Source organism: Ictidomys tridecemlineatus, chromosome 4 (assembly GCF_052094955.1).
Source record: "Ictidomys tridecemlineatus isolate mIctTri1 chromosome 4, mIctTri1.hap1, whole genome shotgun sequence".
NCBI classification, from domain to species: domain Eukaryota; kingdom Metazoa; phylum Chordata; class Mammalia; order Rodentia; family Sciuridae; genus Ictidomys; species Ictidomys tridecemlineatus.
In genome coordinates, this window is record NC_135480.1 from 54,836,648 (window position 1) to 54,855,234 (window position 18,587).

The 18,587-nt window shown below is 40.7% G+C and overlaps 1 protein-coding gene across 13 annotated transcripts in view; it reads right to left on the bottom strand.

Annotated features, from left to right (window-relative positions):
* The window catches only part of Ppfibp2 (PPFIB scaffold protein 2), a 157,126-nt gene that overhangs the window by 35,403 nt on the left and 103,136 nt on the right, over positions 1-18,587 (bottom strand). For all 13 annotated transcript variants that reach the window (XM_078046543.1, XM_078046541.1, XM_078046539.1 and 10 more), the window contains 5 exons: positions 11,934-12,026; positions 6,316-6,427; positions 3,844-3,905; positions 2,732-2,807; positions 1,555-1,655 (listed from right to left, as the gene is read on the bottom strand). In XM_078046543.1, coding sequence (XP_077902669.1) covers positions 1,555-1,655; positions 2,732-2,807; positions 3,844-3,905; positions 6,316-6,427; positions 11,934-12,026 — 444 coding nt within the window. The remainder of the gene's footprint in view (positions 1-1,554; positions 1,656-2,731; positions 2,808-3,843; positions 3,906-6,315; positions 6,428-11,933; positions 12,027-18,587) is intronic.

An 18,587-nucleotide genomic window follows, 5' to 3' on the forward strand; every position in this document is an offset into this window, starting at 1 on the left:
CTTTCCACTCTAAACCCCAGCTCTTAGATAAAATTCACATCCTTGCAGTAGAGTCCAGAGACCTGAGTCTCTGGGCTTTTGCTACTCCAGTCCTTTCTGAGATTGACTCTTCAGCTCTTCTTTTCATTTAGTAAGTCATTACACATGCTTTCAAAAACATTCCCTTTCAGCTTAGGTTAGCCAGAGTCAAATTCTGTTACCCCCATGAGAGAACCCTAATGATATAGTTACTTCACAAACACTGGCCCAATGCTAGGTATGAGGTAAGCACATTACACATCTGACAGGCAAATAAGTAAGCAAGGATAAAAACAATGCCACCCAATCTAGGGCACTGAGGCTGACAACATAAAAAAGGAAACAAAGGACAGGGAGAAGCTCCCTCTAGCTGGTGGGAATGTTGAGAGAGCTTCAGAAGGGAGAACACTTGAGGCAAATCTTGAGATGGGAGAAAGAGTTCATAAAGAAGGGAAGAAAGAAAAGAGGACCTCAGGGGGAGCAATGTAAACTAATGAGGGTATAAGAACACAGTCCTATGTCTTCAGTATGGTGCTAAGCACAAAGACCACCTCTTCCCTATAGGAAGAACCCTTTTATTATAGCATGGTTGTTAAGAGCTTGAGTTTTGTGGTCAGACAGACCTGAGCTCAAGTCAAGATTCTGCCATCTACTTGCAGTATGCCCTGAAGTGTATTATTTACCTCTCTAATCCACAATTTTATCACAATAAAATAAGAATACTAGTGGGGTGTCATGAGGAGTAAATTAAGTAAGAACTATACAGTGACCACACAGAGGTAATAGACAAGGCTTATTATTGCTATTTTCTAATTGCCAGCAATGTGGGGGTACTTCCTTGGCTCAATTACAGGGTTATTGGATCACAATTTGATCTTTCCTTAATTAAAAGATTGATCTGGACTGCTAAATTCTTTTTCAGTTTGACCATTCTGGAATTTCATGAAACATTTTGCCCTTAAGCTGAAAGCCCTTCTTCTCCTGAGGTGGGTATGCATGAGTTTATTTGTTCATTTGTATTTAGAATAAATTCTGGGGGATTCATACAACAAAAACAATTTCAAACCAAAGAGAAGAAAAATCTGTATGTTCATTATAGGCACTGAAAGGGCTGTCTGTGAAGCAGGAATGTATCACTTCAGAAGTTGAAGTTATCTCTCTAAATGAGCAAGGTAAACTATTCATTTGTTGAATTTTACTGGGTATCACACATTTTCGCAGATCCTGAAGAAACAGTAGTAAATAAGACACCACATTGGTCTATGCTTACTTCTACAGAGGAAAGACAAGGCATCCAATTAAAAAGAAAAATTCCCATCCTTGAAATTCCAGCACCCACTATGCTGTCCCCAGCGAGAATACAGGCCTGAGCCGTCGACCTTTCTTTCCTCCACTCTCTCTCTAAGGCCTAAGACCTGTTCCATTGATTTAGTTAGTTACCAGACATTGAAAAGGTATCTGACTAGATCCTCCTTCAAGCTAAGGGCAAGCTCCAAGGGCTGCTAAAACCCCATATCATGAATGGAAACATGGTACCTCTTGTTTAAATTCTTCAGTGCCTTTATTTACAGTGTTCCATTTTCTAAAACTTCCCTCCAGTTCTTCTTCATTGATGGAGAGAGTTCTCTCTGAAGGCCCTGGAAGCATGAAGGCTAGAAGTATTATGGTGGACCACTGGTATATGAACTGTTCAGAAGCTTATAATTGTACCACAAAACCCTAATATCATTTTGCCTTTGTTAAGAAAGAATAATAAGACAAAAGGGACATTAAGAGTGTTATTTGGAAGATTCTTCATAGCATCTGAGCAAAGGCTATCATGAGGGTCATTTTAAGATCAAAGTTCACTCCTAGAACAGAGGTAAAACACCCTTCTCCAGCTTTCTTATTTTTTTTTCTTTTTTGCCTGGGGACAATCAGGTCCTGACAGAGGCTTGGACTAAGATCCCAAAGGATTAGAGAAAAGAAATCTGTAACATTTGTGGGGGGACTGGAAGATGTCCTCAGCAGTGACTTATTAGCCACAATCCTGGCAGAAGCATGGCTTCTTCTCAAGAAGAGACAGAAGCAGAGATTCCTGAATTCCTTTCTTGTGAAACTGCTGCTTTTTCAGGATCTGTGATGGGGGCTGAGGTCAATGGCATGAGTGACAGACAAGGCAGGCAGCCTAGCATATGCTACACTGTGCCTATAAGAACACAAATGTGTTCGTACATCACAGCAGTATTGGTGGCAAATATGAAACAACAGCTCTCCCTGTCCAGTAATTTCTTGTGAAAACCAGGCACCTGGTGATGCATGGAAGACTCCCAGGTGTCCTTGGAGGAGCTCTAGGTTCTCTAAGAGGAAGACAAGCTCTACTCTCCAATGGGAACACTTATTTCTGATCCAGGTTTGTTTCCATTCTAAAGGGTACACTGACACGTGTAGAACATCCTCTAAGGGTGGAAATTCCCAGGTAAAAAAGTTGAAGATTTTATTTTCTTGATGATTTGCACAGTCCCTGGAAGTTATGAGCTGACTATCATTTGATAACATTTTTGGAATCAACAGATTCCACTTTTCCACTATCAAAGAGAGTCCAAAAAGCTTCATTCTCCAGTAGATTTTCTCCAATTGGAGGTAAAGAATCATCTGGCAGAATTACCCCTGGATTTGACATAGCAGATAAAATACTGTTCAGGGAAAATGGAAGACTTGCTCTTGTTCTTACCTTGAGTTGCCATCACAATCTCCTTCACCCTTCGGTACTGGTTCAAGAGCCCTGTGAGCTCCTCTATCCGACGGTCCTGCCATCATGCAAGGGATTTAGATTAGCACCAATACTGGATTTCATTTTGGGACCCAGCAATATTCTGGGCACATCAAGAAGAAAACCCACATGGAACTTCTGGAGCATCCCAAAGGGAAAGAGTCAAGGTCCATCCCATGGAGCAGGGTCCCAGAGGTCTGATACTCATGACTCTACCTGAAGGTTGTAAGCCAACAATCACTGACATATCCTTCAAGGGTCTTAAACATTTCAGAAGCATGAAACTCTCTGCCCCCTACCTCCCTGAAGTAGCCACCAATAAAGTCTGCCTCCTGCTCCAGTGTTACCCTCTGAAGTTGCACAGAAAAAAAGACTAAAAAAAAAAAAAGCTGTCATATTTAACCTGATATACTCACCTCTTCCTTAGGTGTCAGAGATACTCACATACAGAAGAAATTTCCAGAGGGTATAGGTTCTTTCAAGCAAGGGTCTACCAACTTGGGAGACCACAAAGATCTTGGAGTCAGACACCATTGGGTATGAACCCTGGCTCTGCTCTCCACTAGTTACCTGACCCTGGGGAAAGGATCCTTAGAGATGATGTTTACATTAGCTAGGTGCTTTTTATTTATAGGTGTGTTTATTTATGATTATGCAAGAATGAGGTGTGAAGAATATAAGGTGGCAGGGTAAACCAAGGCATTGCATGCTGCCCAGTGTCTTTATGATACTTGTATAAAAAAAGATTGTATACACGAATATTGGTGGACCATTTCTGAGTTTTGCTAGGAATCAAAGAAGGAGCTATTACATTGGCATTAACCATAGTAGTATTTTTCCCCCACACTAGCATAAATAGGCAGGGCTTTAATTTGCCTTTGAAAGATTCCATTTAGGCAAAGTTCCCAGGCATCCAAAACAGGTGCTGAAACTGAGTCTCTAGGAGGTAGAAGCTATCTTCCTGGCATCTGCCTGTTGATGGCCCAATGGACACAGCTCTGTCTAGTACCAGAGAGCAACAGGAACAAACAGAGCTAGAGGTGTTATCAGGGAAAGAACAATGGCTATCTTACCTTATCTTCATTGGCAACAAGCAGTGTTTCCATCCCCATCTTCAGACGTTGAATTTCTTGATCTAAAAGAATTTAGGCAAAGAAAGGATTATTTGTATAAATACAAACAGTATCAACATATGTTAAGATGCCACTCAAGTTCAAACTTGTTATGTGAACTTGGATTGTTTCTTTAAAGAGCCTGGGATGGTATCTGGTACAGAGTTAGTCTCATAAAATATTTGTTTGACTATTAAGTGAATGAACCTGGTATTTTGTCTTCTCTTTGTAGACATTCACGGGAAAAATAAAAATGCCATTTATGCAAAAGTGACACAGAAGAACCAAAAATCTTTTACAATCAACCTCTCCCAAGAAGGCAGATATTCTTATTCTCATAGGCATATGTCTAGGCTGCTGGCTTATTTTTCTTTTTCTTATTTTAAGAAACAGACTATAAGTAGAGGAGAATTTAAAATAAGAAAAATAAAAATCTACATCTAAATGGATACTGAGAAAAATGATTATGTAAGAGTTTGGGGTAGTCAACTTAATTTCAAATAGTATAATCAGAATTTTAAAATGTTCAGATACATAAATAAATATATTAAATAAGCTCTACCATTAAGGGAAAATAATATTGTTTCATTATAAACCTACAGAATTTCCCTGTGGGCTGAGGGCTCTGTTTTAGTTTGTGATAGAAAAACCATATTTTTTTCTCACTTTAGACCCATGAGGGACTCACTTGAATTCTTCCCAAACTTGTCTGAAGAACCAGGTCAAAGGCTAATGTCTAAAGAAGCTGGAGGTCATTTGCCAGATACTTAGAAGTCTAGGGATTGATGTATAACTGGATTTTTCTGAACAAGAACCTATACCTCTTCCTAAAGTGGATACTGCAAAGGGATTAGGGATGTATAAGACAAGATAAGGGAACAGAAGTATAGGCATCCATCCTATTTCCTTTGGGATGCTTGTTATATTCAATGAGAGTAGCAACAGTAGATGTATGGACTTTGTGTGAATAGTTGTGGAGCTCATTTTCAGGGTGAAGTAGAATGTGTTTGCTCATTATCTTAGGCTGGCAGCTGACATCAACTCTGTAGCTTAATTTGTCAGGAGGTGGGGATAGGAGGTAAATTACAGATAAAGATTGTTAAACTTGTATTTGTAGCCATAACCCAACCTGAGCAGCAAACAACTAAAGGACCATCTCTAGGAGGTACCTGATAATTGACTGGGGCAGGTCTTAGAAAGCCTGGACTGCAGGGAAGCATGGGGTAGAGAAGGAAGGCTGCCTGCCTGTCCTAGAAGTCATGGCCAGGAACTCTCTGCCAAGGTTTGGCATAGTTCACGACTTCCCAGTCTCCACAGGTAGGCCTTGGCAGGTACATAACACCCAAATGGAGGATACCAATGAAAAGCTAGAGCAGGAATGAACATATTGGTCACTAATTTCTTTTTTAAGTCTAAGCCACTGATGGATGGTTGCATGGCTTCCACATCAGTTGGAGATTCAAGTTAAGCAGTTCTGAGGCCAAGATGAGACTCTACAATGGCACCAATACATAGGACAATATGATCTCCAATAGCATTGCTCTACAGCCTGGTGGCAAATGGAGAAGCTGGAAGGTGTGTAATCATTCTGTATACATTGCAAATAACCATAAAGATAAAATGCATTAATTGGAGTATTTGAAGATTTATCCTCTATTTTTAATCAGTAAGATTTAAACTCCTCAGGGACCATTCACCATCCTTATTCAATTACTTTACTTTGGAGGTTACCATGAGCTGAATACAGTGCTGGGCTCTGTAGATATATTCCTAAACAAGAAAGATATCATCCTTGTCATGTCAGAGTGAAGATCATCACAAGATCTCCTCAAATATAACACTGATAAGTTATAATAAGTACTGTGAAGTAAACATGAAGAATTCTCAGAGAATAAAAGGAGTAGGGGCATCATCTTGTAGTTGGGCAGACAGGAAAGGTCTTTCTGAGAAATGACATTTAAGTTGAGATATAAAGGATGAGAATAAATTGATTTGCTTCTGTAACCTTAGGGCCTTGTACAGCTGTCAGGTGGGATGAATTTATAAGCCTCCTCTTTGGGGATAACACAGAAACAAGGCCTTTTAATCAAAGGAAGAGTCAGGTATTTGCTACATTCTCAGTAAAAGCTTCAGAGGGCTGCACAGAGCTTCAATGAATGCTGTGAACCTGAGAAAAACATTCAGAGCTGAGTGTTCTGGATACAGGAAGAGTCCATGACATGATTCTACAACAGAGTTGTGCTTTACAGGCTCCCACACATGCACACATATATGTAGCCACTCACTTGGGCATGCTCAGACACATACATGCATGAAAGTGCACAATGGCATAACTACATACACAAGCATATGCATACTCATTCATAGATACACATGCCCATTTATAAGAGTGGGCCCAGAACAAATGCATTCTGTCATAGTCAATCCGGTCACCTCTCTCTGCATGGTCACTGTGAAGAGCTGTGGTCCGGGAGAGCTGGCTATGCAGACGCTCAATTTCTGCATCTTTCAGAGCCACTTGCTCTTGTAGCTGGGCCACCTCGGCCTGGAAAAACAATAGAGAATTCCCAGCAAGTCAGAACAACTTCCAAACTATGATGAAGTGTCTCATGTTTGATCCCAGAGCCCAGTGGGCCCTAGGACATGAGTGAGGGAAAGAGGCAATAGAAGTAGGAGGGCTCTCTGCCCTCCCCACAGTGTGGAACTCTGCCAAAGAAACTCACTCTTTCTGGTCATCAACCTGTTTTTTTCCTGCATCCTCCTAGTTGACCAGGCTCTTTTTCTCCTCTGCTCACTGAGGCCAAGGTACCCCTGAGACCACAGGAGCTGTAATTGTGTAAATGTGAGGGTGCAGTCCTTGATTCAGACTTGTACATTGTCATTTTAGATGTGATCTTCCTTATCCCAAGATACTCAAGCCACAGCACTTAGATATGCTGCTGTAACGAGTGCATGCAGCTTCATCTCCCTACTCCCGGTACAGGAAATACAGTAGAAATCAAAATACCACTGGTGGGTAAAGCGTGATCCAAAGGCTCCCTCCCTGGATGTTCTCACACTTTTGGGCACAGTTAATGCCTCTGCCCAGCCTGTAGGCACATCTGCATGCTTGCCAAAATATACATACATACAAGCATTTGGGTGTGTTTGGCATAAATGTTTGCAAAAAACAAAAGCAATATGTGCATTCATATATGTACACACATGGGCAGCTGCATTGGATGGTTCCCAAGTACTAAGTTTAGTAGGTTAAATTTCACATACTAGATGTGTTTGTCCATACTTTCCCATACTCATTAAAAGAATAAAATTGTTTGTCCCATCACAAGAGGCACCTTCACTTTGGAGTCGAACAAATTTGGATTCTTGCATGTCCTAGTTGGATGACATATGACAAGTAATTCAATCTTTCTGAGCCTCAGTTCATCTATAAAATGGGGGAAATAGCACATACCTCTTGGGACTCTAGTGAGGATTAACTAATATAATGGTTATGAGCAACTCAGTCTAATACTTAGTGCATGTTAAGTTTTCAAAAAATGCTACCAATGTTGTTCCTCTTATCCTATTCTTTCCCTTATGGATAATCAGCTCATTTCTGTGAGCATCAAAACAAATTTAAAAAGGGATCAGAACTGACTCCTGAACAATGGAACACACAGAAAAGACTGACCCATGAGACTTAGACTTCCCACGAGCACCCTAATCATGTCCCAACTCTGATCCTAAAGGCATAATACTGACTGTCCTTTCCCACAGTCACAAGTTAATCTTTGAACTTCCCAAAGTAACCACATGAGCACCAATCTTTTTGGTGGCTCCTCTGCCCAAAGGCCTTGTGTCCAGTTTCAGCATGCACCTTGCATCAGCCCCTGCTACTTTCTTACATCAATATACCCACAATATTCACCCTCCCGTTTCCTGGGGAGAAACACAGGACAGTACAGGATTCAGTGTAGAAAACAAAGAGTGACTCAGTGAACAGGCCAGGATGCAACCCTCAGATACCTGCTTTTTAGTTAATAGAGTAGATGACGGTCACTCTTCTGAGGCTTGGGGTCTGTGAGCCCACCTTGAGGGTTTCTGAATAAACCTTCCTTCACATCCCCCAAATGGAACAGTATGACCACGTAGAGGACGAAGAGACCATGATGGGTATGGTTTTCTTTTTGCAAAATTCACTATGGAGCTTTGTCCCCTGTTCTGATCTTTTTCCACAAAGGCAGAGAGCCAAGTATGGCTATGTCAAGCTGATTGCTGATTTGCACAGCCATGAAGCAGGTTTTCTTGGCTCACTCAGGGCCTAGTGCCCATGGGGTTATAGATAATGGTGACAGTGGCTTCTGCTTGCCCTTGAGACTCTCAACCCAAATGCCTCTCATTTCTATAAGGGCCAGCCTATTCTTGGAAGATAATCTCTTACCCTTTCTTGGACATATCCTTTCCCATTTCTCCCTTCCTTTGTGAACAGAGTAGGTGTTGATCTCTATTAGGAATCTGAATCCCTTATGCTTATCTGCTAGGCCCACAGTTTGACTTTAGTGGTGCAGGTCTATTGAGACAGATCCCAGATCCTGGCACTCTGAGATCTCTCTCCTGAGGCCTGCCTCTGGATGAGTACACTTATATATATACTGTGAACCCTACAGACAAATGACATAGCCAAACCTCCCTTGTGCCAGACCACAGAACGGGGCAGAAATCACAGGCACTCTGTTACCCTTAGAATGGTACCTGTCCCCACAGGACCCCAGCCAACAATAGCCCAGAAGCTCTCTCCCTGACCATTAGGGCAAAGTATGCGGCCTCACTACAGAAGTAAGAACTGTGTAGCAAGAGGCCTGAGATAGCCAGGCAGACTAGCAGGCAGGCAGAGATGGGTGCTCTGGGTACCTGCAAGTGCCAGGCCTCACTAAACCCAGGGGTCATATTCTACTTTAAAGGCAGTCCCTAAGAAAACTAAAGTGATCTACCTTTAGAAACTGAGAAAGTTTAAGCAGAAAACTGAAGAACTTCCAAAACCAGTGCAGGATTTCACTGTGGGGATTCAGGTTGATGCAGGAAAAGACAGCAGTAATCTCGCCTTGGCCAAACTAAGCTACTCTTTCCTTACCAGCCAAATCAGAATAACAAAATATACCCCATTGGGTTATTTTTTGAATTAATGAAAAAAAGTCTGAAAAGGGATCAGTACACTCCAGCACACAGTTGGAACTCCATACCTGGCAATTATTAAATAGCCTAGAGCATCTCACAGGTCTATGAGCCAAGGCAAAGAGCTTGGGTAATTTAAGAAGAAAAGAGCCACTTGGTTTACAACAAGGTGGTATGCACAACTTCAAAGGTTTCACCAAGACAGGACTTGCTTGAGTGAAGCACTGTGATAGAAGGTTTTGGACTACTGGACAAACACAATGCTCTTAGAATTGGTGATTGTGAAACATAGTACATCCAAGGCCATCATCAGACATCAACAGACAGGTGGGCAGATGGACCTCATCATCCAGGTTGGTCCTGACTAGCTATAAAATCTTGAAAGAGTCAGGCACAGTGGCATATGCCTGTAATCCCACAGCTTAGGAGGCTGAAGCAGGAGGATCATGAGTTCAAAGCCAGCCTCAGCAAAAGCAATCTGTCAACTCAGTGAGACCCTGTCTCTAAATAAAATACAAAATAGGGTTGGGGATGTGGCTCAGTGGTTGATGCCCTTGAGTTCAATCCCCAGTTGCTGCCCACCCCCCCAAAAAAAAATTCTGGGAGACTTACTTACCTCTCTCTGCCTCCTTTTTATCATCTATGAAATGGTTAAGCAAGTTATTTTACATTTATATGTTAGAATTTTAGGGAAATATTAACATCATGTTCAGTATTTTCTTTCACTCACTATATGGGAAATTGCAAAATTTTAAATTAAAAAAAAGGAAAAAAATTGTATATAAATTATCAACATCAGAAACAGAGAGAGAAAGGAAAAAAACAGAGAGGGAAGACACAAAAAGAAAGAAAAAACTATCTGGAAGGAAATATTAACAGGGTAGCTCCTAGGACGGCTGAGTATTTTTTATTTCTTTATTTTTTGGTATTGAGGGTTAAACCCAGGAGCACTTAACCACTGAGTACATCCCCAGAACTTTCTTATATTTTTATTCTGAGACAGGGTCTTTCTTGCCCACGTCCCGCATAGGTAGTGGGAATGGGGTTCCCCTCGGTGGAATGGACTGGCTGAGAAATAAAAGCTAAGAGAAATAAAACTGAAAAAAAAAAAAAAAACAGAACACAGAAAGTCGTTTCAAAAGCAGGGACAGGACAGGCAAGCTGATCAGACTTCTAGACAAAATGAGGCCCATGCCTGCTTTATTTATATTGGGAAACTTGGGAAACATCAAAGAGATTCTACAGAATGTTCTTTTCCAAAAAAGATTAAAGGTTCAGTTCCTAATGGGTTATACCCATCTCTGGAGCTACTATAAGAAATCTTCCTAGCAGAGCAGAGGGAACGGTCACGTGCATTGGGCAATCTATGAACTTTCCCAATCCCAGGCCTCTCTCTTCCTGGCTTCCATACTGAAAGAAGATCCATGTATTTCACAAATGGCTTCTTGCAGGTCTCACAACATTGCTTAGGGCCTCACTAAGTTGCTGAGGCAGGCTTTGAACTTACGATCCTCTTGCCTCAGCCTCCCAAGTTGCTGGTATTACAGGTGTGTGCCACAATGCCCGGCCAATTCCTTTAATTTTTTTTATGGTGTGAAAACTCTTTGTGAAAGTATCATTAGCAATTAACTTGTAGAAAAATAAAAATACAAACTATAGTTTAATAAAACTCTAAGAAATACTTTTAAAACTCTAATAAGTGAAAATTAAAATGCCTACAGGGACCATGCAGTAACAACTGTGGGTGGCACTACAGGAACCCTAGGGAAAGGCAGGTGTGTCATCTAGCCAAGGGGAAAGGCTGCCAGGCTCCCTCCAGCAGGAATGTTTACCAGGGTTGTGAAGAGCTTCCTCTAACTCCTCAAAAAAAACCCTATACCTAGATTTTTTACTTATATAGGTTTTTCAGTAAAAACCTATTAGGTTTTTACTGAAACCTAATATTTGCACATCTTTATAGGGTATAGCCTGATAAGTATGATACTTTGATATGTATATAGAATGTGTAAAAATCAAATCATGGTATAAGAAATTTCATCTCAAATGTTAATCATTTTTGTGTTGGAAACTTTTGCATTCTTCTAATTTTTTGAAATATATTATAGATTGCTGTACATTAAATTCCTTTAAGAACTAAAAACAGCCTAACTGTATTTTAATGTGAAATTTCCTGATGTTTAAATGAAATTAGTTTGGCATTTTAAAATATGCAGGCAAAAAAAAAATGTGGGCTAAATTCAACTAGTTTTAATCTCCACACTGCAAACAGAAGAAATAAAAGAAGGGAATATATTTATTTCACAACAGAATTTATTCATGGTGTCCTTTACATAGCAACCTCTCCAAGTTTAATAGAAATGTGATTTGATGGAAAAAAACTCAAAGTTTATATCATTTTAGGAATAGATTCATTCCTAAATATAATGCATGTGGCTTTTTGAAAAATTAATTATAAAAGGGGACTGCTAAGTTTAAAACAATGCACACAATATAACATTGATGCTCATGTGCTTTATGACTAACCATTCTCTGGCTGCCCCTCACTTGCTAGCTCACTGGCTCACTCAGTTTCTCACTCCCTTCTGGCCCCTTCTCAGTGAATGTCAGCTATGTACTAAGAGGAAGTAAACTCATTACTATATTTCAGCAGCTCATCATCTCCCAGGCTCTCCATGAGGAGCCACCCTGGATCCAATCCATCTGCTACACAAGCTAGAGGGGTTGATTTGCATTTTCAAACTTAGGCTGCTGGAAACCCTGAGGTTTTGAGATACTGGGGATTGAACCCAGGGCCTCAGGCATGTTAGGCAAGTATTCAACCCAGCCGGAAACCCTGGTTTTGGACCATAATCCTCCCCACAGAACTCCTCCCTGTGAGCATCGCATCTGCCTTTTACCTTAGTGGCCTTCAGCTTCCATTCATATTGATTCCGTTCATTTTCCAGCTCTTCCACTTTGATTTTGAGGTGCTTGAGCTCTTGTAGTAATTCCTAGAAGGAATGGGGAGAAAGACAAAGTTCTAATGTTTAAAGGGCAGGCTCTGGGTCTCCAAACCTGGTTAAGCTCATGCAAAGACAATGCCAGGGGCAGCAGTAACCACATCAAGCTCTACACTGCAGCTTCCATTTTTAAACACAGTTTGTGTTTCAGGCAAAGCTTTGTGGCTGTGTTAAAAACAAAGGCCACAGAGTTCCAGGTATAAGAAAACTGTTGTTTTATTTTTAGAACTTGCTCTGCCTGCCCTTTTCTCTGATATTTATGTCCTATGTGGGGTATACCCAATTCATGCACAGGTGTGTAGGGAGCCTGGAAAGTAAGACTCAAGCATGAGAGGACCAGAGATGCCGAACAAAAGTGGGGTTTTTTTCCCCCTTGCAATTTAGGCAAAGGAGCAGGAAGCAGGTTACTTGGGAGCATCTCTCTGTGCTGAAGTTGGAGGAACAGTAGGTAGGGCAGGGTAGAGGTCAGTGACCCTTGCAGGTTTCACAGAGGAAGTGAAAGCAGGATAGAAATGACACACCAAGAGAACAAATGCTGAGTGTCAAATGTAGACACCCAGTATGAAGTTTTAATTCAAAGTAGGAGGTTAGTAGGAAAAAAGAAGAGAGCAAAAAGATACATGGGGGTTAGGAGAAAGGCATAAGACAGAAAGGGAGATAACCTATTATTGTGTTGGGCTGGATGGGTGTCAGCACACAGTGGGAGCTGAGGCTGGGAAGTTAAGATGGGGCTTTATTATAAAGGCTTTCAGATGAGACTATAAGGAATTCTGATGCCATCCTTTGAATGGTAGGGAGCCACTGACAGTGGCTGAGTGGAGAAAAGGATATTTAAACAACCTGCCTGTGTTCATATAGTTAGCAAGTGGTAGAGCTGGAATTCAAGCCCATATCTTCTGACGTTAGGGCCCTTGCTTTTTAAATTACTCCAATAAGAAGATATCACTAAGCTTTGTGGTCTTGAACCAAGATTCCCTATCAGATGAACTGGCATAAAAATCATTTTCTCCATAGGCTTTCTGAATTCCAGACTCACATCACAAGCTTCCTACTTAACATTTCCAAGCAGATATTACACAGGCATCTCAGAACTGTCATGTTCCAAGTGGAATTCTTAATTCCCCATCTTAGTCATTTGTCTCATCCATCTATTTGCCTGAGCAATTGGTATCTCTTTCTCCCTCTTCCCTTACATATGTAATTTATTTCCAGGCCTTTATCAGTTTTACCTCCAAGAGAATAACCAGAATATCTCATTTCTCTCCTATAGCAATGAATGTTGGTAGCCTGACAGTCTCTTCATTGATTGCTCCTTTGTTGCAATAAATGACTTCTACAGCATCCAGGGGAACAATATGATTAAAACACAAATCTGTTCACCATATTCCCTTGCTTCTCAAAGTTCATAAACTAATGCAGTCAGCCTAGCCTGCCCGCTTCCTGATCTCTTTTTCCATGTGACTGTTAATAGCTAGTTCTCCTATACTTTAAATCTACTAAGTGTTTACCAGCAGGTTCTGGTACATAGTAGGTATGCATTATTTATCAATGAATTAACACCTGAGTTCTTTGCATTCTGAAACACTCTGCTGCAAAGTGACATTGCTTACACTTAAATTTTGTAGGGGAACTTAAGATTGTCTTATAGCTGCGGTGAACATTGGTAACACCAGTTTAAAAAGAAAAAATGTCTTATAAACTCAAGTTATTGTGTCCATGATCCACATTGTTAGACTTCAAGGTCTCAGTCGCCTGTTTCAACTTTCAGCAACTAGGAACATTATTGGTCCTGCCTGTCGTGCTCCAATCCCTACAATCCCTACAAGGGGGTTCTTCTATTGTTCCTGAGAGGGCATGACAGATGGTACAATAGGAAAAGTAGAGGATACCACTATGGGGACGCAGAGGTTATGCTCTCCACGCTCTTGTGACTTCTTTGGCATATGGCCCCAGGCATGACCTCCAGGTCATGAAATCACTCTAATGTGATTATGTGGGGAATTTTTTTTTCCTGGAAATTCAGATGATGATTTAATTGTTATCAGCAAATAAAAATTTGTGTTTTATTTTCCCACTAGGGCTAAACCTCTTTAAACATAATTTGATTCTTTTTTATAATACTGTGTTTTTCCTTTAAAAAAGGAGAATCATGTGAAATGCAGTCCCATTTAATCTTCCAGTACAGGAGGAAGAATGTGACTGAATCTTGGGGAGGAGACTCCCAAGATTACCTTTTGCATAGATACCCCATTGCTCAGAGAATCTGACACACCTCATTCCTGTTGGAGGGCTGATTTACTTGCTCAGACCATGCTTAGTAAGGTTCTTAGAGCTCACCTCACATCACAAGAGGACTGAACAGTCCAATCTCTGATCCACGGTAATACCAGATCCATGCTAAGCCACTGCACTCTGTGCTGGTTAGAAGAGAAACCCCAGCCCTCCAGCAATGAAATGCCCCACACACGCATGCTCTGAAATACTTAAGTATGGTTCCTACAGGTGAACCCTCCCAAGGGGCACAGTTCTGGCTGCAGGGCTGGGGCTCAGCCATACAGCTGCTGGCCGCCACCTCCTCAGAGTGGTCCCTACTGAGTAAGAGGCGCTCTTGGATCTGCCTGTGGATGTCCATCTGCAGCCTACACATCTGCTCCTGCAGCTCACTGATCACATTCAGAACTGACTGTGGGAAGGAAGAGAAAGAAGAGAAAAGCACTCAAGGTCAGTGAACAGAGGCAAAACTCCTGTGGAGAGCAACATGGAAGGAAGTATACAGAGGGTAAGCACCAGGTGCCCCCCAAAAGTCACTGTCCATAGTAGACCATTCTCAGGAACCAAAAGACGTGGCATTTTTCCTGAGACTTGTTGTATCTATAGCCTTTCTTCCAGTTTGAGCAAACCCCCGACACCTCCTTTGTGCTATGTTAAATGGCCATCCTTCCATGTCAACATCTGAGATGAACAGTCTTTGAGATTGCTTCACCTAAGCAGAAGCAACAGCAAAGACAGGCACATAATAGGGGCACACAGAAAGACATCTCCCTTCCACACACACGTGTCCATGCTACACATGCTAATTTCCCCATGCACACACCCAAACAAGCCAACAGCCACATACAAGTGACCTACACATTACACATGATGCATACATGATAATGTGTCCCCAACCCTATGCTCATTCAGATGTCAATAGACCTATTTTAGCACCCAGTCTATATGTCTTTGCCTTGTCTAAAAGACCATCCCAAGCAAGGTTTTGCAATGCCCCACTGAAGTGTGGACCTTCCTGGTCTACCACTATAAGACACACTCCCAGCCACACCAATGAGGTTGAATTTGAAGTGATTCACTCATAGTGGACACAGATTCCTACTTTTTCTTTTGGTTTCCCATAAATCATCAGAGGGCTGACTCCAAACCCAATAAAGCAAGTTTTACAGAACCCATCTAACTTTTTATTTTCACTATTTTAAAAATCAAGAAGGGTTCACTTTTAGTTTCCCAGCAACTCACTTGATTTTCCTTAACTCTTTCAAAAGTCACTTGCAAAAAACGGCTTTGGGACTGCTGTCCTAAGTTCTTTGCACCTGTCAGAGGCATTAGAAGGATCAAGCCTATTCTTCCTTTGATCTTATTAAAAATAAAGACATACCTTTTTAAAAGGCTTTCTATTGTCCTCAGCAGCACTATTCTTTGTTGGGAGTTTGCCCTTCCTGATACTGGTCATGCAGGTGCACTTTTATTTGTCTAGTAAATTTCCTTTCTATCTTTTGTATAGGTCCCTTTAAAATCTAGTTTCTCTCAAGGTATTGTTAAGTCCTTCCTTTTTATTGATACTATCTGTGAGGTGGCACAGTGAGAACTATATTATTTTTTTCAGCAGCTCAATATCATTGAATCATCTTCTCTTCTAGAGTTCCCCAGATTCTTTATTTCTAAACTTTCAAAGTGCATGTCTGTCTGTGCCTAGTTTTCCCCTTGCTCAATTACATGAACTTTCAAATAAAAATGACCACTCACTCTTAACACACTTTTCCTTCATAAAGCACTTTCTCCCTTTGCTTCAAATTTGTAGCTAGAAGGGCAGCTTTCCCAGTTTTATATTCTTCCTTTTTAGGTAGATCCTAGTAAATGAAAAAACTTTCAAATACTTCAGTATTCAACTGAAGACTTTTTAGGAATTATTCAAATAATTGTTGCCCCTTTCCCTCCATTACTGCCCCTTGTCTGTATCTGATCAGTTTGGGGATGTATAACAGAAATGTATCTATTTTTCTTCCTCTGCTTTGTGAGACCATGTGATACACCCAACACTGCCAAGCCATTACCCTTAGTTCTCCCTAACCACATGTTGTTATTGTTTCCTGGTATGTGTGTATCATCACATGTGACACTTAAATTTAGCTTTCTAATTCTTTATCTTCAGGGCTGGCCCATCTCCTCTCTTACTATAAATGTTTCTCTCCCACCTCACAAACTTTTTTAAAGCTGTTTTTTGCAAGTGATTTATCCATTCTTGAGTCCCACATCATGATGTTCAAGTTATGTTTATGAGATTGTAATTGCTGCTCTATGTTGTAATCTCAGTATATGCAGTTTGTTAATCCTGCTTTGCCAATCATCAAAGTTCATTTTTTCGGTTTTTTTCTATGTGAAACTACTCAGGACCTCCCACAATCATAGCTTTTCCTTCCCTTCCTACTAGTTAAACTGGTTCACAATTATCCTTAGTTTTTTTCTTTTCCTTTTCCTTTATTCCAATTTAATATTGTCCTGGCATTTTATTGATGGTAGAAATAACCTCTATATTAGGGCTGGGATTGTGGCTCAGTGGTAGAGCACTCCTCTAGCGCGGGCGGGACCTGGGTTCGATCCTCAGCACCACATAAATGATGTTGTGTCCATCTACATCTAAAAAAATAAATATATAAAAAAGAAATAACCTCTATACTCTATACACAGCAATTTGGAAATATATCAAAATTTCAAGTGCATGTACTCTTGACCCATCATTTCCACTTCAAGAGCCTCACACACGTTTGAGATTTTTCGCTAAAAGTATTATGTGTAACCACAAAAACTTGGAAACAAATGTCTACCAAAGAGAACTGGTTAAATTCATTAAGACATAGTCAATAGAAAATATGCAGACATAAGTATATATGAGGAAGTTTTTGTTGTTGTTCTTATTATACTTAGTATGAAAAGAACTCTAAGACTGGTACATTTTTAAAAGAAAGGTTTAGAATAGTGAGAATTTGTAAACTAACTCTGTGTGTGTGTGTGTGTGTGTGTGTGTGTGTGTCTCCACAGGAATTGCTTGTCCGTGCATAAAATAACTGCAAAGATACAAAACAAACTGATAACATTGGATCCTGACTGCTGGCTATCAGACAGGTATAGAAGGAGACCTTTTGCTATATATCCTCTTGAACTCTTGAATTTTGAATGATTGAAATATATTTCTTATACTAATGAAAAAAAGTATATTTATAAAAGCAAGAATAATAAAAATCTTCTTCCCAGGCCCATCCATGTCTGAGCACATAAAATGTTCCAAGCTCTTGCTCTGTGGCCAGAATCCATCATTTGGATTGCTCCTGCTGAGAAAGTGAAATCCCTCCCTTCTAAGGTCCTAACCACATGAAGAAGGAATGATAACCTCACCACCACCTGGGTTGTAGGCCTTCCCATGTTCAGCCAGGAAAACCTAAAGATTCTTTCTAGTTCTCTTCCTGTTCACATAAATCCCTGATAAATTGGGATAACTCCATTTGTCAGCACTCCTGGATCCCTGCTCCCCTCTTAACAGGCAGCTCTGGCAGCTATGCTCAGAACTCACTGGGTCCCACAATGGGATTCAGATGCAGGCTCCCCACACATCCCTTCTCCATACCCTTTTGATTAATATGCCTCTGAAATGTCTTTGATCTGCAGTACCATATAGAGGCTTCCTTTGCCCCTGAATCTTTCTGTGTGTGTGTGTGTGTGTGTGTGTGTGTCTCCACATGAATTGCTTGTTCATGCATAAAATAACTGCAAAGACACAAAACAAACTGATAACATTGGATCCTGACTTCTGGCTATCAGACAGATGTAGAAGGAGACCTTTTGCTATATCTTGAATTTTGAATGATTGGGGAATATTTCTTATATTTATGTTATATCATATTCATATTTCAAGTTATATAATCCTAAGTCTGGCACTAACTTTCCATCTTCTGTAATCTTGCTTTTCAGAAGTAAATCTAATTAATTAAATCTTGGATACCCTGATATAGCCCAAAACCATTGCAAAAGGTTGGAGAGAAAAGGTAAAATAAATAGGAAACCCAATATTCACCCTTAGCTCTTGTGAGCCACTACATAGCAACCCCTAAGCCGTACTGGCCATCAAAAAATCTGTGCCTCCAAGTCCTCAGGTCTTACTGAATGGCCACCAGAAATCATTTCCACAACACAGAGCAGACTTAAGAACCGTGGCTTAAAGGCATGATCAGAACCAGAGCAGAAAGAGCAGTCTGCAGCACTCTTATTAACAGCAGCTTCTTT